Here is a 26,927-nt window from a genome sequence, read left to right on the forward strand (position 1 = left end):
ATGGATTCAGAGCAGGGGAAGCTCTTCATTGGTGGGATATCATCGGACACAACAGAGGAACGATTAAAAGATTATTTCAGCAACTTTGGAGATGTCCTGGAAGTAGAGATTAAGAAGGACAGGATCACAGGCAGGCTGCGGGGATTTGGCTTTATTGTCTTTGCTGATCCAGCTGTGGCAGACAGGGTTCTCTTAGAAAAGCACAACATTGATGGCCGAATGGTAACTTGCCTTCCTGTTTTGTTCTCTTGATCAGTGTGAAGATGTTTTTACAAATGATGACTTTGTTCACATTTTTTGTTTTTTATCAAAAACATAGGTGGAGGTTAAAAAAGCAATTTCCAGAGATGAGCAGCATAGGAGCAATACAGTTGGTAATGGTAGCCGTGGTCAAATCAGGACAAAGAAAATATTTGTGGGTGGCTTAGCACCTACTGTCACTGAGAATGACATGAGAAATTATTTTCAACAGTTTGGCACAATTATCCATGCAGCTGTAATGTTTGATCCCATAACTCAAGCATCTAGAGGGTTTGGCTTCATCATCTATGACTCAGAAAATGCTGTGGCTTTAGTTCTACAAAATCCTTTTCATCAGCTCAATGGAAAGATGGTAGAAGTCAAACAAGCAATTCCCAAGGTGTTCCGTAATGGTAGAGAAGGTAATCTCGGTGCTAGCAATGCCCACGGCTTCAATTCAACTCTTGTTCCTCCAGTGAACAGTAGTTATGGTTACTCTTCGTATGGAGCCAGTGGGTACAATACTCCTAACTATGGAAGTGGTGCAGGATATGGACCTGCATTCAATGGAGGTAATTATGATAACACTACTTTTATGAACAATAATCGTAGCTATGTTGGAGTTCCCATTAGATATGGGGTCCCTACAACCATGGTTTATGGAAGCACAGATAGCTCTGCTGGATATGGAGGCAGTGGCAGTGGGAGTGGGAGTGGCAGTTATGTTGGATTCCCCATTAACTATGGGGTTCCTACACCCATAGTTTATGGAAGCACAGATAGTTCTGTTGGATATGGAGGCGGAGGGAGTGGGAGTGGGAGTGGGAGTAGGGGTGGTGGCATAAGTCAGTATGGGGCACCTCAAGTTGACAATGGACAGTCAAATGGCAGCAACGCTGGTTATGCAGAACAAACCGGTGGATATGAAACAGGATTTGCTCCACATGGCTAAGATCAATTCAGAATTTCAGAATTAAATATAAACTGCAGATTTTAATATGCTATTGTTATTTATAAATTTTGTATATTCTTTATTTTCAGTTTCATAATTTTTATTGTTATTTATAAATTCTGTATATTCTTTATTTTCAGTTTCATAACCATTTTTTGGGCTGTGTTTTTCAAACTTTTATTAGTTTTTTAATTTTATAAGGATGAATTTTGTATCCGAGACATTGTCGTGATTCTCTTAGAATTTTGTTTCGCTTTTCTGTGGTTTGATGAGAAGTAACGTTTGATATTTGGGTGATTTTAGTTTTTATATGAAAGTAAGGTATAATGAGTTCTCCCTTTTTATTTATGTATTTGATTAATATTTTAAGAATGAAATTAGAATAATTAATAATATTATGTTGTGATATTTTTATTTATGGATATTGATTCCATAAGTTATTGGAATCAATATCTATAAGTTGCAATCAACAAATTTAAGATTAGAGTGACCTTATAACATAAGCTCATTTGTACTTCTCTAAGCCATTAGTTAAGTTGTACAAGTAGATTAGGATTAAATGGGTTTCTTAATTCATTTATAAAGTTACATATTGAGTACTTTTTTCCTAACTTTCTTGTAGATCAAGTTAAATGAGTTTCTTAACCTGTTTAGAAAGTTAAATATTGAGTACCTTCTTTGCAACTTTCTTCTAGATACATCATCCTCTATATGTGGACACATAGACATCCACATCTAAGTGCACATTGATTTGAAAACCCCATTAGGTTTTCCTAATGGAAAGCTCATTTCAAGTCAACCCTAGACCTTAAAGAAGTTTGACATACCTCTATATTTCTACAAGGAGGTTAAATTAGACCTCTCACCTAACAAGCATTTTACCAATTTACTTGTGTGTAACACCTTCTATTTTACTACTAGCATCACTTAGTTGATCATTGATATCTTCCATCTGCACATATTAAATGACTTTCAAGGTTTTATTTCATAAGGGGTAAGCAAAGTATGCAATCTTGCGTGCATTAAAAGGTTCTTGTCACTAAAAGGTTCTTGTCATTTCTTCTATGATGATATATCTTTGCCATTAAAAGGTTCTTGTCATTTCTTAAGGAACCAATAATGCTCAACTATTGCTTCACTTACCTAAGGGATGGAAAAAACATTCCCTATTGGACCTTTTGAATGACAACCATGATCTTGAGATGAGTGATGATAAAGGTTTCCAAAATATGGAAAGTAGCCTTCAGAAATAGGATGCGTGATCATTGGAAGGAAGTCGTAGAGTTAGATTTGAACATGAAGTGATGAGTCCATGACAAACCATTAATGATGTATGATGTATAATGTATAAATGACATTTTATTTACAAGGATAAAGTTCTTTGTAAATTACTTATTCAACATATTTCTAACCTCTATAATGATATGTAACTATGTAAAATGACAATGATGTGTCAATAGCTTAAATGTGTTAATATTTTCTTCCCCTACTTGACTCTTTCCTTCATATACATTTCCAGCCCAATCAAAGTCTAAAAAACCTGTCAATATAACATTACATGAATCAGTATAAACAATACCAAAATCTAAGGTTCCTTGGAGATACCTTAAAACACCTTTTGCTGCAACCCAATGGCTCTCAAGGGGCTTTGACATAAATTGGCTCAATGCACTGACTGCATAAGCCACATTTGGCCTAGTTGTAGTCATGTAGATTAGACTCCCAACCAGTTGTCTATACAAAGTCGCATCTGCCACCTTAGATCCATCATCATTCTGAAGCTTTAAATTCTGTTGTAAAGGTACTGTTGCAACTTTGCACCGATCCATTCTAAACTTTTCTAGTAAGCTCTTGAAATAATTACTCTGTAACAGAAAAGTTTTTCCAGAATCCCTCCAGACTTCCAAACCCAAATAGTAATGTAGCTCTCCAAGGTATTACATCTCAAAGACTTGTGACATCTGCTCCTTGATTTCTTTAATGAGATTATCAGTCCATACGACGCTTTCTTCAACCTGCAACCTAAATATTCTTCACCCTGTTTGATAAACCCCTCAGGTTGCACTATGTAGACTTCTTCTTTTAAGTCCCCATTTAAAAAGCAGATTTAACATCTAGCTGGTGAATCATCCAATGGTGTTTGGTAGCTAGAGAAATTATCATTCTGATTGTGTTTATTTTAGCTACAGGGGCAAATGTCTCATCATAATCTATACCTTCTTGTTGCGAATACCCCTTTGCAACCAGCCTAACTTTATATTTATCAATGCTCTCATATGCTTTAAATTTAGGCTTATATAACCATTTGCATCCTATGGGTTGTTTGCCTTCAGGTAGTTTAACTAAATCCCAAGTTTTGTTTTTGAGGATTGATTCATATTCCTCTTCCATAGCAGCCCTCCATTCACTATATTAACTGGCTTGTTTGCAAGTAGAGGGTTCAATAACATTAATCATACTAGTTATAGAAGCATTTTCCCTATATCTTGCTGGCAACTGAACCTTCCTACATCATCTTCTTTCCCTTCCTATTGTTGTTGTTGCTCATTGTTGTCACCTGATTCATCACTTCCTTCTTCCACCAACAAGGGCACTTGCCATTCTTCATTAGCACTCTCATGGATTCCATCATTAACCTATTCATGAAACACTACATCTCTGCTCGCAAAAAAATTATGAGTAAAGGGATTAAACAATTTGTAAGCCTTAAATTCTGTACAATACCCAACAAAAATACATTTGATGGCCTTTGAATTCAGTTTATTTCTATCTTCGTTTGGGACTTGAGCAAAGGCTTTAGAGCCAAAGACTCTCAAATGCTTAACTGCAGGCTTATAGCCAAATAAAGCTCCAACAAGAGTTTTGAAATCTAAACTTCTTTTTGGACTCCTATTCTTTAGATATACAACAGTATTAATTGCTTCAGCCCAAAACCCATTAGAAAGATTCTTACCTTTTTTAACATACTGCGAGCACACTCTACAAGGGTTCTGTTCTTCCTCTTTGCAACCCCATTTTGTTGAGGATTGTGGGGTACTATAAACTGTTGTTATATCCCATTATCTTTGCATTATTTGAGGACATAAGCTTTCTTGTACTCTCCCCCTTGATCAGAGTAGAGAATCTTGATGCTTTTACCTATCTGCTTTTCAACCATACTTCTGAATTCCTTGAAGTATTCAAAAGTGTGTCTCTTCTTCCTGAGGAAATACACCCAAGTAAATCTAGTACAGTCATCAATAAACAATAAAAAATAGTATGCACTCTCTAACGACCTTGTCTACATAGGCCTGCATAAATCTGTGTATACCAACTCGAGTATATCTCTCCTCCTTCTATCAGCATTCACAAGAAATTCATCTTTGTGCAAATTTCGGAATGCACATGCATCACAATCAATATGAACAGGTTTTAAAACAAGAAGACCTTCGACCATACCTCTTTTCAATAATAGTAGCAAATCATTAAAGTTAATATGACCGAACCTCTAATGCCATAAGTCCACTGTAGTCATGGCAGATGATGTCAATGCCTGATGTGTTGCACTTTTGACATTTAGCTTGTACAATCCTCCCACATGAATACTTGATGTAATAGGCTTCATATGATCCAACAGGTCTTTAATAACACAATATGATTTATAAAACTCTACCTTGAGATTTTAATCAGTTATCATAGAGATAGAGATCAGATTCTTTTTTATCCTGGGTACATATATAACTTTTTTCCGAGGAAAAAAGCAACTTTTTATTAGGATAATAAAAGTTTAGATCCAATGGTTCTTAAGCCACGCTGGGCTCATTGATACATTCACAGCTCAACCCGCAGGGAGCTATTTTGCTGTTTGTAGCCTGAGAGAGTCTTCCTCCCGAGAGGAGGATGAAAATCCATAAAAACGATAAAACTAGTGTTATCCGGAGTCTCCATAATGGAAAACAACTCCATAACAGTAAAAAAAAGTGTCCACCGGCAATGTATATGTTCAAAAAAAAAGTTAAGAGAGGTCTGAAAGCTGTGATCGGTCAGCCGAAAAGAAGAAAACTTCTAAGGAGAAATATATACAATATATTAAAACAGTGTATAGAGAAAAACTAAATAAGAGCCGTCAAAAATGGGGCGGATCAAAAACTGAAATTAATGCTGCTGATCATAAGGAGGCTGGTCTGATCTGAAAGACTGCCCCTGGTATATCTCTTCTATCGCCCAGCTGTCCGGATCCTGTTGTAGACCTGCCTTAGATAACTGATCTGCTTCTTCATTCCTTTCCCTGTAGATATGGCATAATGAAAACCTGTTAAAGAGAGTCTTCAGATATAAAATCTCTTCAACAATTGTCATTAAAATTTGATTTTGGCAAGCAGCTAAACCATTGATCCAATTTATAACATTAAGAGAGTCCCCAAATAACTGTATAGAGTTGATGTTTTTGTGTTGAAGCCAGCATAATAAGAGACGTAAAGAAGAGAGTTCTGCAAAATTGTTTGTTCCTGAACCCAGCCCAACCGAGGCTTTTAGAATGTGTTCTGAATTGATATGCATGCTCATGCCTGCGCCGGCCCGATTGTTTTGAGAGGCTCCGTCAAAGAAACCACAAGGGATATCCTCCTGAATTATGAAGTTATTTTGTTTTGTTCTGGATTTTTTTTCTTCAGGGGGAGGCAGAGCAGAATAGATGGCTGTGATATTTGAGGCAATGACAGAGGGCGGAGTAATTTGATCTTGGAACAGACTCTTATTTCTCGCTAGCCACACACCCCAGCAGAAGATAATAGGCAAGTTCCTCATATTCCCTTCCGTATAAGTTTGCCACCACTTCCTCCAGGTATCGCCCAACGGCTCATTTCCCCATTGTGCAATAACCTTGAGAAAACCAGTGACCTCCTCCCAAATCTTCCTCGAGAAAGGACAGGTGGTGAAAAGATGATTTAAAGTTTCCTCATCAGACTTGCACAGAGGACATCGCCCTGGACCAGCTAAAAACCTAGATTGTAGGATTTCCCATGTTGGAGCCTTCCTTTTTAGAATACACCATAGAAATAGCTTAGATTTTGCTGGGCTTTTGAGTTTCCATAATGCTTTGGACCACCATTCCGGTACACCCCATCCTATCTTTCCCAATAGAAAAGAGTATCCCTCTTTTGGAGAGTATCCCCCCGTTTTGCTGTGAGCCCACATTAACCTGTCAGGTTCCTCCCTTATCCTAACATTGGATCGTTTTAGTTCTTTGATGAAACCTGTCCATTCATTCTTCCATCTAACATTTAGCCCTAACTCTTCATCATCCTTCCAGGCCTGTCCCCAAATAGTTGACTGCCCAACTCTTGCCACCTGATTTAATGAGGTGATATCTTTGGACTCAAGATGTCGAAGGAGCCCTGGCGATAAGGCATAAGCTTCATTGCACCCGACCCATGGGTCTCTGCCGATCCTGATTTGTCTGCCATCTCCCACTTTCCATGCTAACCCTTGCTCAATCACTGAGAAAGCATCCACCGTGGCCTTCCAAATTACAGAGGAGTTTTTTGCCTTCTTGTTCTGGCTCCGGATCCAATCTTCCAAGGACGTTGGATCGATATACTTCCTTTTAACCACCCTTGTCCATAGATTTTCTATAGTTATAAGCCTCCAACCAGACTTTGCTGCTAACGAAGTGCTGAACTCAGGAAGTCTTTTAATCCCCCAACCTCCCCACTCTTTTGATCTGGCCACTTTGTCCCATGCCACCCACGGTAAACCGGAGAAATCCTTAGAGCCTGCCCACAGAAATCTGCAACAAATTCTTTTGATTTTCTCCATTACACCTTTAGGAATCCAAGTTAGAGCAGCCCAGTAAACAGGGATGGCTAGCAAGACCGATTTGATGAGTGTTAACCTACCAGCTCTGGACAACCATCTATAGCTCCAATGTGAGATTCTAGCTTCAATTTTTGCTATAAGCCAGTTCCAATCTGCTTTTCTGTAAGCAACTGGTTTTAGCCAAAAGCCCAGATATTTGAAAGGAACATCCAAAGATTGGCTAGGAAAAGGAAAAAGATCGGCCAGAAGACTCCTTTCCCTTCTGCCCACATCTGCCAAACAAACTTGTGATTTCACAGAATTTATCTGCATTCTAGTTGCTTTTAGAAAAAGATCAAAAATGCATTTTATCTCCTTTAATTCGCTGTAATTACCATTTGTAAAGATCAATATGTCATCAACGAAAAGAAGATGAGTGATGTAGAGATTTATAGCTACCTCTATACCTTTTACCTTGTCCTCACTTCTGGCTTTATGAATCAGCCTGCTAAGTCCTTCAGCCACAAGGAGAAACAGAAGAGGAGATAATGGACACCCTTGTCTGAGACCTCTCTGGCTAGAGAAAAAGGAAGAGGCGGCTCCATTGACCAAAACTGCAAAGCTGACATTTGTTATACATCCCATGATCCATCTGACAAATGGATAGTTGAATCCCACATGAGTAAGAAGCATTCGTAGATAGAGCCAGCTTATCCTATCAAATGCTTTGGAGAGGTCAATTTTGAGAACAGCTCCTTTCTTTTTCTTTAATTTGACACTATGGATTGCCTCCTGAGCAACCCCAATAGCTTCATGGATTTGTCTGCCATCCAGGAACCCAAATTGTTCCATAGATATGTTCCTTGACAAGATTGGAGCTAATCTGAGGGCGATAACCTTTGAAATAATCTTATAAATGCAGTTGCACAATGAAATTGGTCTGAAATCTTCAAAGCTTTCTGGCTCATTCTTCTTAGGAATGAGGGCAATAAATGTTGAATTAAATGGTCTATAAATGTCTCCTTTCAATCTTGACTCTTCTACAACTTCAGTTATCTCGTCTCCAATTAGATCAAAAAAATGGAGAAACAATTCAATAGTCCAGCCATCAGGGCCTGGACTTTTGTCTTTGCCTAAAAGCTTCATGGCTGCTTCAGTCTCCGCCTTAGTGACCGGTGATGAAAGATCTTCAGATTCTTCTTCCTCAATGAATCTGGGAAAACATTGCACAGTTTTGAAGACTTCTGCAATAGTAGCCTCTCTCTGATCAGAATATAAGTTTTGAAAATGTCTTTTCCCTAATCCAGAAAGTTCTGAAAAGGACCTGACATCTCTTCCTTCTTCATTTTTAAGGCACCAAATAGTGTTTATTGATTTTCTTCCTTTTGCAAAATTATGAAAAAATTTGGTGTTTTCATCCCCAGACTTTAGCCAAACTGCCCTGCTCTTTATTCTCCATTCTTCTTCCCTTTCCAGAAGTATTCTGGTTTGCTGCTTCTCCAAAAGAAGAATTCTATCCTTAGATTCTTGAGATGAGTATCCATCTGAATCCAAACTCTCCATCTGCTTCAGATCTTCCCTTATACAGATCAGCTCCTCATTTTGTTTCAATTTCCTAACCCTTGCCCAAGAGATTGTAGCTGATTTCAATCTTTTTAAATTTTCCATGAACAAATAGCTTTTCTCCTCTCCTGCATTGTGTTCTGGGTGAATCCAAGTTTTTTTAAACAGATCACTGAAAGAAGGATCTTGAAGCCAAGCAGGATTAAATTTGTAAGGGGCGGGGGGCTTGTGAGGAGGAGTAGATAGGTCTAAAAAGATTGGGAAGTGGTCCGAATTCCCAGTTTCCTCAACCCACTGTCTGATTAGGGGAACTTTGGCGGATAGCGAGTCTGACAGCAGGAAACGATCTAATCTTTTGGCAATTCTGTCTGCACCTACTCTTCGGTTCCTCCAAGTTGGCTTTAGCTTAATCGGGAGAGGGTCAACAAAGTTATTCTCTGAGATGAGATTATGGAAAAAATCTGTAAGAGGATCTTCTCTCGCCGATGGTCCCCAAGCTTCAGCACGACCCAAAGTGAAGTTTAAATCACCACCCAGAATCATCACAGGAGCTTTCAAAACAGATTTTGTCATCAAGTCATCCCAGAAAAGTTCCCTACCTTGACAAGGCCCATAGATATTTACTATGGTGATAGGGAAATGGAAATCAGGGGATATTATCTCCATTCCCATAACATTCTTCATCCCCCAGTTGTTGAGAACTTTAACCCTCCCTTCTTTGTACCCAATTGCTGTTCCCCCCGAATGTCCAAAGGCATCCATAGCACTGAAAGTCCACCCTGGAAGAAGAGCATTAAGCATAGGTTCAATCTCATAAGCCTTCCCCAGGGTTTCTTGCAGAAAGATAACATCTGCTTTAGAGTTGAAAATCCATTCTTTCAAGGCCAGTTTTTTGGGTTTGCTGGCCAAACCTCTGCAATTCCAGGATGTTAGGATCATTTGATAACTCCCTCAGGGGGATGTGTTGCTCTAAGAACCCCCTGGATGGAATATTGTTTGCCATCTGCAACATCCATCTTTGCTTTAAGTTTCGCCTTGAACAGGTCAGATTTCCGCCCTCATTTGTTTTTGGATTTGTTCTGTGTAGGAAACATGCCCAGCCCACCTAAAGACCCCTGAGTCACTTGGTTCCCACCCAGAGATCTCAGATTGTATGGGCAAGGGGTCCGGGTCACAGGGAGAGAGAGAGGAGGCCAATTGTCTTCGCAGTTTATATCCAGAAGAGGTAAAGTTTCAGTTAAAGTTTCCACATCCGGCTTTAACATAGTGACGCCCATATTATCAACAATATATTTTTCTTGCTCTTGAAAAGACGAAGAAGCAATATTATGATTTACATTTGAATGCTCAGGAGAAATAAAAGAGGAGAGAGTCCCTGAGCACTTACCCTTCTCCGGATCGTCGGATAGAGTTAGATGAGTTTCCTCGACAAAACCCTTCACAGCTTCCGGGTCTTTAGCTATTACCTCGACGGCCCCTTCCACAGCTTCCTGATCTATGCCAATTCCGGCCTCAAACTCTATAGGATGCGCGCTTGCATCCGATGGTCCTTTCTCTATCTCCTCTGCCTCCATATTCGTATGGTCTTGTGGCTCCGGCATGTCCTGCTCCATCCTTGTCTGAGCATCGAATTGAGCATTTACTCTGTGAGCGGATGTCCTACGAAAATGTCTCCTTCTTCTCTTATGGGGGCAATCTTTTGCTAAATGTCCGTGCTCATGGCACCAATGGCATCTAAAAGGCAGGTATTCATAGTCTAAAATCTGTTCATAGACATATTCATCAAATTGTAGGTTAATCTTTTGTGCCAAACCCCCGCTCGGTTTGAGCATTACTAGAATGCGCGCTGTTGCCCTATTATTTGTTGTTAAGAAAGACATATCCGCTGTCATGTATGCCCCCAACCTGTTACCGATAGTTCTGAATACATCCTCAGTCCATAGTAAGGAGGGTAAACCCGGAGCACGCACCCAGACAGGAAATATATCTGTGCGCTCCTTAATAGCATCAAACAAAGGAGACCATTTTTTAAATAGTACAGGAATGTTATCAATATGCCATATACGCTGCAGAACCCAATCCACCATTTCTCTGTCATCAAATTTGAATTTGAACCATCCTTTTGCTAATACCTGGGCTTCGAAATTTACAGATCTCTCTGGTGTGAAACTTCTTTCGCCCCATTCTTGAAGAAAAACAGATGTATATGGCTTACCTCTGACTCTGCCTACCAAAGTGCAATCTGCCACCGCTAGAGCTTCTATCATAGATACCTCCATCCCCAGAACCAGGTTGTCCGCTATTACCTGTGTTCCAATGGGTCTTTTCTGTTTCCTTGTCGCTCCTCTTTGCCTTGAGCTTTCCACCACCGGTCTTCTTCCTTCACGATCCTCATTATTATCTGGTGTTATCTGTGCTGAGCCCAAAAGGGTATCTGATTCCCACAGAGGCGGGATCTGTCCTGAAAGACCCAAATCTTCGTTCCCAGAGAACAAGTTTTCCGCCCCCAAGCCATCATTTCCTTCCGGCCCACCTGCTAAGGAAATGCCGAGGACGCTTGGCAGAGTCTCGGGTTGGCCTTGGGAATCTCGTGGGAGGGAAATCCTCGTAATCGAGGTTGAAGCACCTGGAAATCTAGGTTGCTCAAGACCCGCTGGAAACCCTAGCTGGGTTATTTCTTCGAGCCCCTTAGGGTTTGTAAACCGAGATTTCAGAGGTTGACCCTTTGGATCCGAAGGCTGACTAGCCGCATTCACCCCTCTCCAATCAGTCTCTTTCCCTTGTTGAATAGGGCCGACCTCTGGACCTTCATTCTGAGTCACTCTGTCCGGCTCCTTGCCTTGGAATAAAACCTGAGGGATCTCCGCCTGAGATGCAGACTCCAGACTGGGGATATCTACTGACCCAAAATAGTAGTTCACATTCTGAGAATTGATTTCCTTGCCCCACATGGAAAGTATATCTTCAACTTCTGGGTCCAGTGCTAAAAACTCGGAGGGTTTAACCATGGTTGAAACTTCCAAGGAATAGAGACCACCGACAGACCAAAGTAAACGGAAACAGCAGACAGTAGACAGTTGACAGTATTTAATATTTTACTTTACCGACCAAAGGAAAAAGCCAAAACGCGGATTAACCTCCATCTGCCAGTTGCAAAAAGCTGAAAGGGAAGCTTCCGCGTCGGCAATGGGTACATATATAACATTATGCATATGTCTAATATTTCCATCAGGGAAAACAACAGAAATATTACCATAACTTTTTAATTTGGTACCCTTTATCATCGCCAATATAGATGTTTGCTCCACTGTTGGTCTCTTTGAACTCTTCAAACCACTATCTAATCCCTGTCATGTGGATGGATGCACCTGAGTCCACAAACCATGTATTTTCTTCATCATCCTTAGCCGAAAGCGCAAAGTCAGATATGAACAGTCTAAGGTTCTGACTTTGTGCCTCATTAGAAAAATGACCTGCATGCTGTTTATGTCTCTTCTGGCCTTCATCAAACTTCTTCTTCATGCAATATCTGGCTATATGCCCGGTTCTACCACAATAAAAAAATTTGGTCGCAGAGGCATTTATATTGAAAGACGTACCATGAGGATGGGGCATCTTTCTCTATGGGATTGCACTACTCTTCTGTGTTGCATTTGGCTTTCCTTTGAAGGGCTTCTTCTTCGCCATTAAGGCCAGATCTGAACTCTAAGGTTTATGAGTCAGCCGCCTTTCCTCCTCTTGCATGAGGATCCTTGTCAATTCTTCAAACACGGGGGCTTTTTCTCTTGCATTCAAGCCAGTGATGAACATCTGATACTCGTCAGTCATACCATTCATGGTAATCATGACCAAATCTGTATCTGACATAGATTCACCGATAACACCCAACTTGTTCTTGAGCTCCTTGATTTGCGAAATAAATGCTACAACTATCTCATTCTCCTCCATCTTGATGGATAGAATCTTGCCCTTCAAGAACAACAATCGATTGGTGTTATTGACCTCATAGAGATCCTTGAGTGTCTTCCAGATCCCTGGTGTAGTCTTGCAATCACGGATATGGGGAATAACACAATATTTGACTGACAATTTTAGGAGCATTCTCACCTTAGTCTCCTGCTTGTCCCTGTCTTGGATTGTTGTTGTTGTTCCTCTTGCAGTCAGGTTCGGCTTCACCTCATCATTATTCACAATTGCCCATGCATTGTGTCCCTCAAGCAGGGTTTGCAGCTTAAATTTCCAACCAAAATAATTGGATCCATCTAGCTTGTTATTCTCATTCAGGTATGCTTTTGCTAGCTAATTATTCATCTTGAATAATAATAAAAAACTTCAACCCCAACAACTTAAAAAAACAACCCCAGATCTTCAAAACTACTGCAAATGCCAGATCCAATGAAAACTGAGCCCAGATCCCCTTTTTTTGAAGAGATCACTTCATATCTTTCTTAATAAAAAATGCCCCCTTTATCAAATAATAAGCCCCCTTTTTTTAATTAAAAAATTAAATTAAAAAAAAAAATTAATTTAAGACTTTAATTAAATTCTTAATTAAAAAAAAAAAATCCAAACTCCTTTTCTATTTGATCTTCATCCTTTCAAAACACAGCAGCAATTATTTCTCCACCAGCCCAATCATTGCTTTTTTCTCATGTAATGATCTGATATCACATTGGCACCCACTGTGGGGGGGAGGAGGAGAAGCAAACCCAAAAAAAAACTCTCTTCTCCGGCTATGTAAGGGATCTCGGCCTCTGTCAGTAGCGAAAAAAATAGAACTCTCTTCAGACTTCGTTAGATTCAACATCAGCAAATAGATTCAAACTCAACAACTTTGACTCTTTTCAGAGCTTGAGCCCACGCGCAGCGTTCCTCATCCTTCTCCCACGACAGTATCTACGATCTCTCACAGGAAACGTTGGCCGCCAGGCAAGAGATCTGAATGAACTCCAGGCGAGGGATCTCGGCCTCCAGGGAAGGGATCTTGGCCTCCCGTTCCAATATTTCGACCTCCTCTGATACCATCGTGACTTTCAAGCGAAGGCTGAAGAAACTGTCCAATTCATTCCCAAAAGAACAATCGTGGTGACAATATCACAACAGCAGGAAGTTTCAACGAGACTTCTCCTCGGCCTTATGTACAATTGTTCCCAATAAATCCATGTAACATGAAGACAACATCTCCTTGCAGCGTCCACACACCTCCAATCCACAGGATTCTCACCGTAGCAGCAGGCATGCTCGGCCTCAAGCTCCTTCACCCATTGATCGATAGCGGCTCAGCGTCCCACTATTGTGGCAGTGATCCAAAACCCGTCAGTGATCCAAAATGCTGGCGCAGCACAGAAAAAATCGCGGCCTCATCCTCGACAGTCTCACCTTCCTCCACGACAATCCCGCGGTGATCCAAAAACGGATTCAACTCCAAATAAACCAAATCCACGGTGGCCTCTACTTGTTCACCACCTCTTCACCGCAGACTTCCTCCTCTTCATGGTCGGCGCGAGTCAAGAATGGTCTACTCGCGTCGTTCTTGAAAATAAAAATCGCGTAAGGCCATAACTGAATCAACGTGGGTATCACCCTTAAAAATGCGTTGATCGCCCTCCAACTGCGCCTGTCAAATTTTTGCCTCCACTCAGGGTTATAGGCAGTCCTCATCCTTGAAGCTCTGATACCATGTTAAAAATATAAGAATCAATTTTATTGAATCAAATCTGAGTAGCTCACAGGTGTGGAACACCACTTGGAGATTGCCTCTGGAGAAGGCACTCTATCTTACATGCATCACATGAGAGATATATATAATTTACACAGAAATTGGGAAGTTGAAACAACACTCTAGAAAATAGGAACAAACTCCTAATCTAAGTTTCGGTTTTAACTGTCACTCCATTAATACATTTTTTCATTAATCTCAACAAAAACAATTTCCAGAAATGAGCATAATAGGAGCAATACAGTTGGTAATGGTAGCCATGGCAAAATTAGGGCAAATAAAATATTTGTGGGTGGCTTAGCACCTACGGTCACTGAGAATGACATGAGAAATTATTTTCAGTAGTTTGGGGCAATTATCCATGCGGCCGTAATGTTTGATACCATAACTCAAGCACCTAGAGGGTTTGGCTTCATCATCTATGACTCAGAAAATGCTGTGGATTTAGTTCTACAAAATCCTTTTCGTCAGCTCAATGGAAAGACAGTAGAAGTCAAACAAGCAATTCCCAAGTTGTTCCCTAATGGTAGAGGAGGTAATTTCGGTGCCAACAATTATCATAGCTTCAATTCAACTCTTGTTCCTCCAGTGAATAATAGTTATGGTCACTGTTCATATGGACCCAGTGGGTACAATACTCCTAATTATGGAAGTGGTGTAGGATATGGACCGCTTTCAACGAAGGTAACTATGATAACACTACTTTTATGAACAATAATCGTAGCTATGTTGGAGTTCCCATTAGCTATGGGGTCCTTACAACCATGGTTTATGGAAGCACAGATAGCTCTGTTGGATATGGAGGTAGAGGGAGTGGGAGTGAGATTTTTGTTGGATTCCCCATTAGGTATGGGGTTCCTACACAAAAAGTTTATGGAAGCGCAGATTGTCGAGCTTATCTCGATTGTAGGTTGCTCAAGTTTGTTGACGGGCCTCATCCATCTCTGTTGTTGTTCGGTTAATGTGGTCAATGCTTTCAATATTCTAACAACTTCACAACTCTCTTGATTTCTGGCACCCTGCACCACTCCGGCTCCCAAAAGTGAATGCAAGTGGTGGATAAGTCATCAACTTAAATACATTTAATGCAACCTCGACACTAAAGGATTTCAAAATTCAAATATCTTCCCACCTGGGATTTCAAATTGAAAAATGGCGCGCAGAGTTTCTATAACATATTATTGAATAGGGAAGAAATGGTTCTCTACCTCATTTTGAGCTTCTCGGGTGTTGGCACCATCCCCCATTGCAACAACATTGCAGACAACTTCATAATGGACATAAGCAAGAGGCTCCTCATGGCGAGATCTCTTTTCCATCTAAGGTTGTGGCTGCTCCTTCCGAGTTTTCAAAACTAACTATCAAAACTAACTTAACTTATAATAATAGTATTAAAGGCTAGAAGTTAGCGGATAAAACAAGAGATTTTATTTATGATGAAATGGCCAAAAACTAGATAGAAGATTTCTTATATCAAATAATTTATTTATTTCTTTGAAAAAGTTCTCACTTGAAAATGGTAAAAATGGTAAGACCTTTGGGTGCATAAATAAAACAAGAGATTTTATTTATGATGAAATGGAGAGAATATTTCTTATATAAAATAATTTATTTATTTCTTATTTGAACTCATTGTTAATCTGAATAAAAAATATGTTATCAAATATATTATTTTGAAATTGTCATTTTGCTTGTTTGAACTCTGTGTTACTTTGAATAAAAAATATGCTGTCAAATATATTATTTTGAAATTTTCATTTGAAATTAAATAAATAAGATAATGGAAAAATAGTTTTTTACCTACTATTCTATATTTCTCTATGTGTGGGTCACTAACCATGGAGATGTATTCCATAGATTGTATTATACTACTGACCCATATGATAGGATGTAGATTTCATCTACTTTGGATTGCCATGTGGGTTCCTCATTGAGGGTCTCTTTGGTATGCACATCTTTTCCCTTATCAGAGGATGATGTCTTAAAAGAATTGATGAAGCATATGTATGTATCACCAGTGGCACCGTGACAATGGAGAATCTAGTTGTGCACACAAAGATTTCATTTGTTGCATGTGCAATTACGTTGAAAATATTTGGCTTTCTTTGTTAGAAAATTTCATCATTATAGTTCTGCAAGTTGACTAAATTTACTTCAAACGGATGATTTTTGGAAGTAGTAACTCAAGAATCGACCCACTAATTGAAATGTGGAACATTTGAATACACTTATTTGTTGGAAATTGATGTCACTTGATATCTGATATTGATAACTGGAGACTACTCAAAGATTAGTCCAAACTGCTAGTGAAAGACTCATTGTCTGAAATACCCCATTTAAAATTGTTGTTAGAGAAGATCGTGAATAGAAAACACAGATACCATAGAATGTTGAAGATATTAGTTTAAGACTACTTCCAACAGTGAGAAAAAGACAAAAAACATATACTACAATGAAATGTCCATTATGGACCCTCTTGATTATGTCTTGACTCTACATTTTTCCATCTCCCTACATTGATTTGAACTAAACAAAGTGTTTTTGAAATAGTCTCCAAGACAAATGAGATGTGTTATACTGCAATTTTAGGATTTTGAATTTAAATTGAAACTCAAACAAACCGCCCCATCATATTTAATACTTAAACTACCTTTCCAACTCACCATATCACTTACTCAACCATTTGGAAACTGTAGCGGTGATCCTAACGAAGATTACTTCAAAATAAGGGGTTGACAGAAAATGGATGACCAAAATATGGGAGGAAGGGAAGGCTGGAAAAGTGTCAATAATATAAATACCATAAATGCATACATATGGATAACATAGTCTTAGGGATAATGCTCATCATTTTCCCACTACTCATCATTAAATAACCGATACATTGAAAAGATATATTTTGGAATCAATTCAAGAAAAACTATGACCTTAATAACTCTAGCCAATAGGAATTGTAACCCACAGTAACTATAACCAATGGTAACTATTACCACAATTACTCTAGCTAACAAGAAATTTGATCAATGAATGAATAAGATGATCATAGGTTGTTTTTCATAATAGTTCTCTAATCAAGAAATTCCTTATAACTATGACTAATGAACATTGATTATAGTTATTGTGAGTCAAGGTTCCTAACTAACAAAAGAATTATTCCCTATAACTATGACTTAAAAAACGAAGGTCGTAGGTTAATTTCATAGTCAAAGCTCTCACATCATAATTCTTGTGGTCATGATTCTTGTAAAATAAAGTAAAAATTCCTAATTGACAAGGGAACTATGAACAACAAAGGAATGATTCCTAAGGTCATAGTTCCTGAGGGCCAAATTTCTTGAGGTCATAGTTCCTAAGGGTTAAAGTTCTCAAGTTCAGAGTTCTTGTATGACATAGTTACTATGGCCATATTTCTTGTGGGTTGTATTTTCTATTGGTTAGAGATTCCAATGATAAGAAAGCTCATAAAATTTCTTCAATGAGAGTCAATGAAGTGCTTGATGGAAAATGAGAGGGAGGGAAATATAAATATAAATATATATATATATATATATATATATATATATATATATATAGAGAGAGAGAGAGAGAGAGAGAGAGAGAGAGTAGAAAATTTGTAAACGGAAATAGAGAGATAGGGAGTGTTGGGAATAAATTATTCATAATGGTATAAACAACAATTACATCCATAAGATTCCATTCCATCAAATTCCACAATACTAGGGTTTTCAAATTCCATAAAATTAGGGTTTTCAAACTGCACAAAACTAACGTCTTCAAATTTCACTTCAATATACATTGAGAGAGATCACCAACTTGTGTTGCAAGGTCAATATGGAATGTTTACTTACGTTGTCTAATTATCCACTCAAATTTTGATGCAGGAGCATCTAGGTCTAGCCAGTAATGTGATGGAGTGGTCACATGTTGTGGCTAATGCAAGTTTGGAGGAAGACTTGGTTGTTTAATTTGTATTAATTTCAAGTACATGTAAGTAGTTAATTATTGCCTAATTCTGAACTGAATTGGGAAATAAGTGGCAAGTGATCCTCCCTGTGTGGAGATCAAGCCAATTAGCTATATTGATTTGTTAGAGTAGGATATGATTTCTAGGAATAGAGTGAATTCCTTCATTTGTGGAAGGAAATTGTTAGACAGAGCATATATGTGTTCCTTTATTTTCTGAAAGAAAGGGAGAGAGGATCAGAGAGGATTCGAAAGTAATGTAAGCCTACGAGTATCGTAGGAGGAAAAGGCCACTATTTTGCAGAATCAGGCCAGAGAGGATTGAGGAGTGGAGTTAGTACAACGAGAGAGAGTGTGGATTGCATTTTTTGAGACAAAGGTCTTTATCTGTGTAATCTGGCCCAAGGCCAAGACTCTGTTACTTGTTTATTGTGAATAAATCAATGTTGCATGTATAATAATATAAACAGCCCAGGGAGGCCTCAAATACTTGTCATTTTCTCTGTATTGGGATGAATTTGGTGTTGGCCTGTGTTTTCATACTTTACAGTGGAAATCCCTGTGGTTAAGGCAAATTTGGTGTAGTTTGGGTCCGCAAGCGGAAATCCCATTTACACAGAGAAATCGCGCTAAACACTTAGTGGATTCGGGGAAGCGGACTTGAAATTTTATGAGCAAGAGTTTTGGGTCTTATCGGGTTCGGCATATGTATTGCATCGCATAGTTGGATCGGTGCATATTAAAGGCCTGATCCCCAAACCTTGTGATTTCCGATTGCGACATATCGTATCGGAGGATGGAATTGGAGGCGGTATATTGTAAAGTGGCATATTGCAACCGCTGATAGCAATTATCGATATCGCATCAGACCTCCAACGAGTGATAGCGCTGATAGTTGTGGACCATTGAAACCCCGATCGCCGATATTGCGATTCAATCTGAGTCGTCCGATCGGCCAGATCCCGATCCGCGACGTTATCACATATTTGTTTAAAAAAGGGAAAAAAATGTTGTTTTGTCATTTTCCAAGGGTATTTCAATTCCAAAATGGAAAGGCATATATCTTGTGGAAAGGTGTAATGTGGGTTTTTAAGGCTAAATGCATATAAAACGCTTCCGATATGCATATGTGTGGGCATGAAGCTTTAAAGGTCCATTAAGGGGAAAATGAGTCCCGATAAGGTATACTGGTTATGGCAGCGTTAAGGTTGCATCAAATTTGAACTCACTATATTGGAGTTTCCTCATTCCACATTAATAGGGTTTTCAAATTCTACAAAGCTAGGGTTTTCATAGTGCATAAAACTAAGGTTTTCAAATTTCATAATGATATTTCCTAATAATGCACATACACTTTTGAGCCATGCTAAGCAAGTAGCCTATCTTGGGCCTTACGGAGCCTAGACAACTAGGAACACATGTGTATTCCTAAGAACAAGCACACGTTCTTGTGGGCATGTGTTCCTCATGATAGCCCCATTTCCACTTTTGGGGTCATCATTCTTGTGCAAGTGACCTTAGTTGATTCTCACTAGTTTTTTCAATTATGCATAATCCTTCTCAAGGTCTCATTATAGAATTTCTCACAACATTCCTTCATACACTTCATGCTAGGTGTTTTCTCATTAGTCTACTTAGTTTATTTCTTTTGCCACATATGAAGTCATTGCCACACATATGTGATTCCACAACCACTTCCCACATGGTTATTTACAATATACCAGTAGAGTGCTAAGTTATTTCATCATGACTATTCCCTAATTACAAAAGTTCCATCATGTCCTAGTTGATTTCTTACACTTGTTTGGGAAAATTTCACATATTTAACTTTATGTATCTATTTATTACTCTTTTAGGTTCATCTCATCATTATAGATTGGTCGTGGTTACGAGCAGTGCAATAGGTTATCATCATTAATTTCTTAAAACCTCCTCTTCTTTATACTTATTTTTCTATCTTCTCATAGGTTTTGTATTCCTTGAGGGGCAAGTTTCTTCCAATTTTGACTTCATTTGTATGTAATTTAGGGAATTATGATACTATTTCTCATCTATAATTTCTCTTGATTCAGATTGAATTATTATATTGTTAGCCATCTATCTCAATACTTTCAGAGTGGAAGAATTACATAAATCAACTTGTAAGGTCTTTTTATCAATGGGTCCCAATTTGGAAAAATTGGGTATGAAATCTTCTAGAGCCATTTTGAGGCATTAAAAAAAAAATTTGGGGTACAAAAATTATCGCTTGTGCAAGACCATTTGGTAGCTTGAAGTTTGTATGCAAAATTTATGCCTCTTGAAATTTGATCTACCATACTGACCACCATGGTACAAGTCGACATCACGTTAATCTTTGTTACTCATGCATATGGGGCTAGCCATGTGTGGAATTTCAAAAAGACTCTAGAAGGTCCAAAATCGTAACTCTAATTAAGGGTTGAGGGAGTCAAACCTTTCATATAGTTAGTTATTGGGTTATGTTAAATACTAGGCCACTAGGAGGAGTAGGGATTCCATTTCATGCTATTATATTTTCTTCTATATTTGGGCAAAGCAATTGGGAGTGGGATGTTAGAGAGAAAAAAAGGGGCTTAAGATTTTGTAGCAACTTTACAAGACACTGGTCTTAGGTAACTCTATAGAGAGTACCTCTTTCTTTGCATCTACACATTTTTCCATAGTAGAGAATAGAGATCAAAGCAACCTCACGTTCTAGCTAGGTTTCTCTTGTAAGGCTTTCCCAAGGAAAAAAAATGTGCCTATTTTGGTTAGTGTGTGTATGTCTTTTCAATCTATATTGCTTGCATTTCAGCTAATTTATGTCTAAACATACAAACAATAAATAAAGAATCAGGTATCTAAAAAGAATTAACATTCACAGTAAAAATTTCAATATTTTATCAGATCTATTATGATAAATTGTTCCAATGGAATATCCACGACAATTATCATCTCCACATCTTGCCTGAACGACTAGTGACTTCTTTACTACCACTTGCTACGTCGGTCAGTTTAACATATTATGTGATTGTATGTTACTTTACCTTTGATGTTCTTTTCTTATTTTATCGCCATTCTTCCCATCTTCAAAATGCAACATCCTCAAAGCAAGTAAATCCAATAACCATTAATTAGGAGTTAGGCTCAACAATCATCTTGAATCCATTTTATATTTGAACCCATCATTCATATCAACTGGAATTGCATTTTCAAACTATGCCATGATGGCTAGGTTGTTACTTTCATCAATAGTATCAAAATATTTTATTATGAGGACAAGTATAAAAGACAAACAATACATAAAATAATTACTAAAATTTATTTTCCCACATATTACAACTATTTATTAGTTATATCGATATTCTCTTACCCTTGTAGCAATAAATAAGGTTCCAAATTTATTTATCCTCCCTTAATTAACTATATAAACCTCATTATATCTAAAGTGTAATAATAAACCTTTATATTCACATAAAGTTACTCATATTCATGAAGTCATATAATTTCAATTTACTTTTGTTTTTTGAAAGGTTATACACATTTATCAATAACCAAATTATCTTCATCATAAATTAGTCCACAATAGTAAAATTACTATTTATACAAAAATTTAAATCACAATAAAGATAAATGTAAAAGTGTTTCCCAAAAATTTCATATGAAACCATTGACTTATTACATATTAACTTGTTACATGTTTTACTTTTTTGAACTTGTTATAGAATATTTGAATTCATTTTAATCATTCTTCCAAATTGTGGAATGTGCAATTCTCTAAGTTTAAAATGTTGTTTTTAAACCATTGCACTAAATTACATCTTAACAAATCTCGTATAAAGATATTACCAATTAAATAAAAATAGAAATAAAATAAATCCCATACAAAAATATTATTAGTTAAATGAAAATAAAAATAAAACACAAAAAAAATTACCAATTATACTTTACCAAATGTATCATGAAAACATATAAATCAAATGGAAAATCTTGAAAGAACATTACCAGGTGAAAAAGTATCACCATATCAATAAAAAAGTACCAATTCACCTTATAGGTAATTTTTTTTCCTCTTTTAATTTTGTTTCAATATTTTATTTAATCACTAGATATGTAGGAGTTAGATGTTAGATGTTAGACATAAATATTTTCTAAATTCAAATTTTTTATATAGTAAGTTTGTCTTTATTAATAAAATTACGGACATTTTTTTAGATAAACCATCTTATCCCATATCTATCAAGCACTGAGAGGGATCAAATCTCTTGAGGTGCAAACCTCTTTTTTGAGTGAAAAACTTGAGGAAAGGTTAAGATGGGATCAAATCTCCTAAGGTGCAAACCTATTTTTTGAGTGAAAAACTTGAGGAAAGGTTAAGATGGATCCAGATATTTGATCCCTCTTGGTGCTTGATTGATCCAAGGATGTTTGATCCCTATTTGCGCTTGATAGATCCAAGGTTAAGATGGATCAAGGCTGGTTATATAATATCTATATTTGTATCTATGTGTCTCTTTATTATTCGTCTCTCTATCTCACCCCCCAAATATACACACTCTCTCTCCATATCTATCTATCTCTCTCTCACTCCCTTTTTCTCCCCCTCTCTTTCTCTTCCCCTTCGCTCCCTCTCTCTCTCTCCTCTCTCTCTTCACTCCCTCTCTCCCTCCACATTTATCCCGCTCTCCTCTCTTCCTCACTCTCTCTCCATCTCTACCTTGTCACTCCCTCTCTCCCTCCACATTTCTCCCTCTATGACTTTCTTCTTTCCTCCCTTTGTCTCCCCCTCCATCTCCCTCTCTCTCTCTCCTTTCTCTTGAGTCCTATCTCTCTCCCTTTATCTACCACCTCCCTCTATCTCTCCACCATCACTCTCTCCCTCTCTCTTCCCTCCAACTTTTTCACTATCTCCCTCCCTCTCTCCTTTTCTCTCTCCCCTCCATCTGTGTCTCCCTCTCTCTCTCTTCTCCTTCTCTCCCTATCTCTCTCCTCCCCACTTCTCTCTCTTCCCTCCTCTCCTCTCTCCCTCACTCTCTCTCCACCTCTATCTATCTATGTCTTTGTTCTTTCCTCCCACTCTCTCCCCCTCCAACTCCATATCTCTCTCTCCCTCTCTCTTTCTCTCTCCCCCCTATCTCTCTCTCACCTCGATCTCTCCTCTCTATTCCTTCCTCTCTTTCCCTCTCTCTCACCTCCCTCTCCCCCCCTCCCCCAATCTCTCTCTCTCTGCACCCTCCATCTTTGTCACTCTCTACTCCCCTCTCTCTCTCTTAAATTTGATCCCATTGTATTGTGTTTAAGAAAGTATCTAAATTAAAAAAACTCAATTGGTTGTTAAATATTAAACATATATTTTGGATTAATCATATCAAAGAAAATACAATAATGAAAAACTTAAGAATCATGCATTATATTTCCTCTATTATTGTGAGTCAATTTGCTTGCTCTAATTTCTTGGATCCTTAGTTAAGATGGATCTATGTTTGTTCATGATCATGTTATTTATATTATATAAATTTCACATCTTTATATATAAAAGTATTCTCATTTTTAATTTTATCAAAACCTTGATTTAATTTCTATGGAAATATTTTCAGTATTAGTGAGGATAGAGGGTTTAGATATATCTCAAAAGTAATTATAATCATTTTCTTTTTAGATTTAATTAAAAAAGGTTATAAAATAAAATGAAAATAAAATATTGATAAAATATTTTGATTGTGAAATAAGTTATTCTTTTTGGGCATGTGGTATCAATAAGTCATGGTATTGTAACAAAGCCTATTTACAAGTTAAGAATATCTATGGTAAAGTGGGGTGAATATCCATGGTAAAAATCTTGTCATATTGTTATAAAATATTTTGATTTCGAAATAAGTTATGATTTTTTGGAATGTAGTATTGATAAGCCATGGTATTGGATTGTAACAAATCATATTCACATGTTCATAATATTAATGACAAAGTGGGGTGAATATCCATGGTTAAAAAATCTTGGCATATAGTTATAAAATATTTGATTGTGAAATAATTTCTAGTTTTTGAGCATGTGGTTATAATAAGCCATGGTATTGTAACAAAGTCTATTCACGGGTTAATAACCAAATAAAAATATAACAAATTGAATTTTAGTATTTTTATTACTTTAAATTTTTATTATTAACCGACCCAACATTTAAATGTTCAATGTTTTAAAATTGTTATATTACACCTGCACATCTATTGTATACTTGTAAATAAAATCATGTTAAAATATATAACACATATACGTCGTACTTGTTAGCGCTGCTACATAGCTTTGGTTTTTGAAGGTCAGAAATGAGCTTGGTCTGCTCGGTTATGCTTAAAGGAAGCTCATAATGGTCATTCTTGCCTTTTTTCCTTAGCCCCACTCATTCTACCTCCATCTCCGTTTCCCCTGTTTTTCTTCTTAAAAACCAACAAAACCCCTTTTTGTTGCAAGCCCCGAGCACTAAGGCCTAAAAATTACCATAAAACCTTATCCGTATAACCCCACGCACTCGTAAACCCCTCTTTCAATCACAATCGTCGATTTTTGCCTGCCGATCCAACGGCTCCCGTCACACTCGATAAAGCGACTTGCATGATCGTTTCCCTGTTGTCCGATCATCTCTGCTGAAGATCCAATGGCATTCGCTCTCCCCGCGCCCACAAAGTGATGGAATGATAACGCGCGATGGAGAGCAGTTTTTCTCTCTCCTCCGCCGCTACATGTCATGCGCTGAATGGGATCGCATGCCCTCGTCCTTTTACCACCTAACGCCCAAAGGCGGTGCGATCGATACCGCTTACCGCTTAACCCTTCGTTCCCACCCGATAACAGTCGCACACTTTCACTGCCTGATCACCGTTGGATCTGTCTGCCTGAGATCCCACAGCCCACGTTCGTCCCGCTCCCACCTCTTCCGATATCCTCCACCAAGCCATCTCCGCCGTCTATTCTCCCGATCCGATGGCCGATATTTCTCCCTCATCCAACTTGTCCACCCGCCATGTAGTCCACGTCCCTTGACCGTTCCGTGTGCCCGAAGGATGAAGGTGATCGGCTCACCAGTACCAGTTGCAGTTGCTCCTCAACAACCATATTTAACAAACAGTATGGCCAAAAGGAAAAAGGACAGAGCACGATCATTTAACTTCACTTAGCAGTTATGGAACTTCATTGATACGAACACTCCAGCTGGCTGAGAGGATAACAGAGCACCTGAAGAGATCAGATTCATCCACTGAACCAAAAAAACACACTCAGAGACTCCATCAGGCAGTTAAATGCAGTTGGTGGCCAATTATGACCCCTCCATACCTAAAATGGCCCAAGTGCCCTGTAATGTAAATCTATAAATACCCAGAAGAAAGATGTAATCAAGGTTGATGGTTGATGTTTTGGTGTAAGGTTCAACTTCTGGACACTGTAACTATTTTGACACTTGCAGCGTCTCATCTTCATTTTCAGCTAATACAAGCTTCTTTTGTTGTTAATTTCTCACTTTTCATTCTTCTTTTGTTCCAAGCTATGCCTCATAGGTTGTATTCTTGAGCTCTTGATGCTTAGCATTAGAGTAGTTGTCATCCTATCTCTGTGTTAAAATCTTGTATGCGTCATTGAATAAGTTATTCAGGTTTCTCTTCATCTAGTGCCAGAGAGTTGTCATCATGTCTATGCATTAGGAGATTAGATTTGCAGGCTTCTTTACTGATTGCAGCCGGTCATCACATGGTCTTGTGCATCTGCTGGTGTGGTCAATATTCTCCATATTCACCCAATCCTTAAACTATGAGTAGTTGGTGGTCTAAAGCCTCGTAGTCTAGGGGTGTTCTCGCATGTCTGGAGTGAGACAAAGTAGAAGTGGTTATTTGGCTTGGACAAGCATCATTCCTTCCATTCATCCATTACAACAATAAGTTGAATTTATATGTTACCAGGCATCTCTGAGCTACAACCTAGGAGAGTTTCTTGGAATCCTAACATAATTGGTGCCGTTGCCAGGGAGAGGAGATTGAATCTTAGCTTCCCTGGGAGAATGACACAGATCCAGCTTTGATGGTAGACAAAGTCTGGACACATTTCCAGTTGTAATCATCTATCTAGCGAATCTACTGGAGGACCAACCTTTGGCGACTCCACATTACAGTTCTGGCTCAGTTCGTGAGGCATACCCAGAGAAATCCTCAGAAATCACTAGCTGACCTAGTGCCTGACCCTGAAAAGATTGTTAAGCAGAAAAAGATCATTCAGAAAGGAGCATCAGGATCAGGTAAGCCCAAACAATCTTATGTATCTCTGCAAGAGAGGCTTGTAACTGTGCATACACATTTTGAGGATACAGAGCCTAGCATTGTTAGTGAAGAAATACCCTCAGAGATTCATAAAGCTCCTTGTTCATTAAGTTCCCCTTTGGATCTCAGTCCAAAGAGAATCTCCCACACAGTCCATCATATTCCTTTGTCCCTGTCATCTATTTCACAGCTCCCTACCTTTCAAACTTCCAGTATCCTTCCACCTACCCCAGTCATGGCAGGCCCACAAGCTCCCACTAAGATGGAAAGAATCATAGCTGCTAGGTATGGACCCCTGGTCCTACCTGTTCCTTTGAATGCCATGCCTGCAGGAGAATACCATAAATACATGCCTAAATTCACTGGTACAGAGGGAGTAACAGCTGAAGAACACCTTGAATCTTTTTATAGTTATGC

At 38.3% G+C, this 26,927-nt stretch overlaps 2 protein-coding genes across 2 annotated transcripts; one reads left to right on the forward strand and one right to left on the reverse strand.

Moving 5' to 3' along the window:
* On the forward strand, positions 1-1,192 carry LOC149220483 (heterogeneous nuclear ribonucleoprotein 1-like). The gene is made up of 2 exons (XM_089387105.1): positions 1-222; positions 320-1,192. The coding sequence occupies exons 1-2, from the start codon at positions 1-3 to the stop codon at positions 1,190-1,192; spliced, it is 1,095 nt and encodes a 364-aa protein (XP_089243231.1).
* A 4,134-nt stretch (positions 1,193-5,326) lies between these two features.
* On the reverse strand, positions 5,327-11,538 carry LOC149220484 (uncharacterized). Its single transcript, XM_089387106.1, has 3 exons — positions 9,644-11,538; positions 7,896-9,443; positions 5,327-7,790 (listed from the first exon to the last, which is right to left on the reverse strand). Exons 1-3 carry the CDS (start codon positions 11,536-11,538, stop codon positions 5,327-5,329), a joined length of 5,907 nt encoding a protein of 1,968 aa, XP_089243232.1.
* Positions 11,539-26,927: the final 15,389 nt, after the last annotated feature.

This window comes from Pinus tabuliformis, chromosome Q, assembly GCF_031772625.1.
Source record: "Pinus tabuliformis cultivar Carrire ecotype Pingquan chromosome Q, CPIR1, whole genome shotgun sequence".
NCBI classification, from domain to species: domain Eukaryota; kingdom Viridiplantae; phylum Streptophyta; class Pinopsida; order Pinales; family Pinaceae; genus Pinus; species Pinus tabuliformis.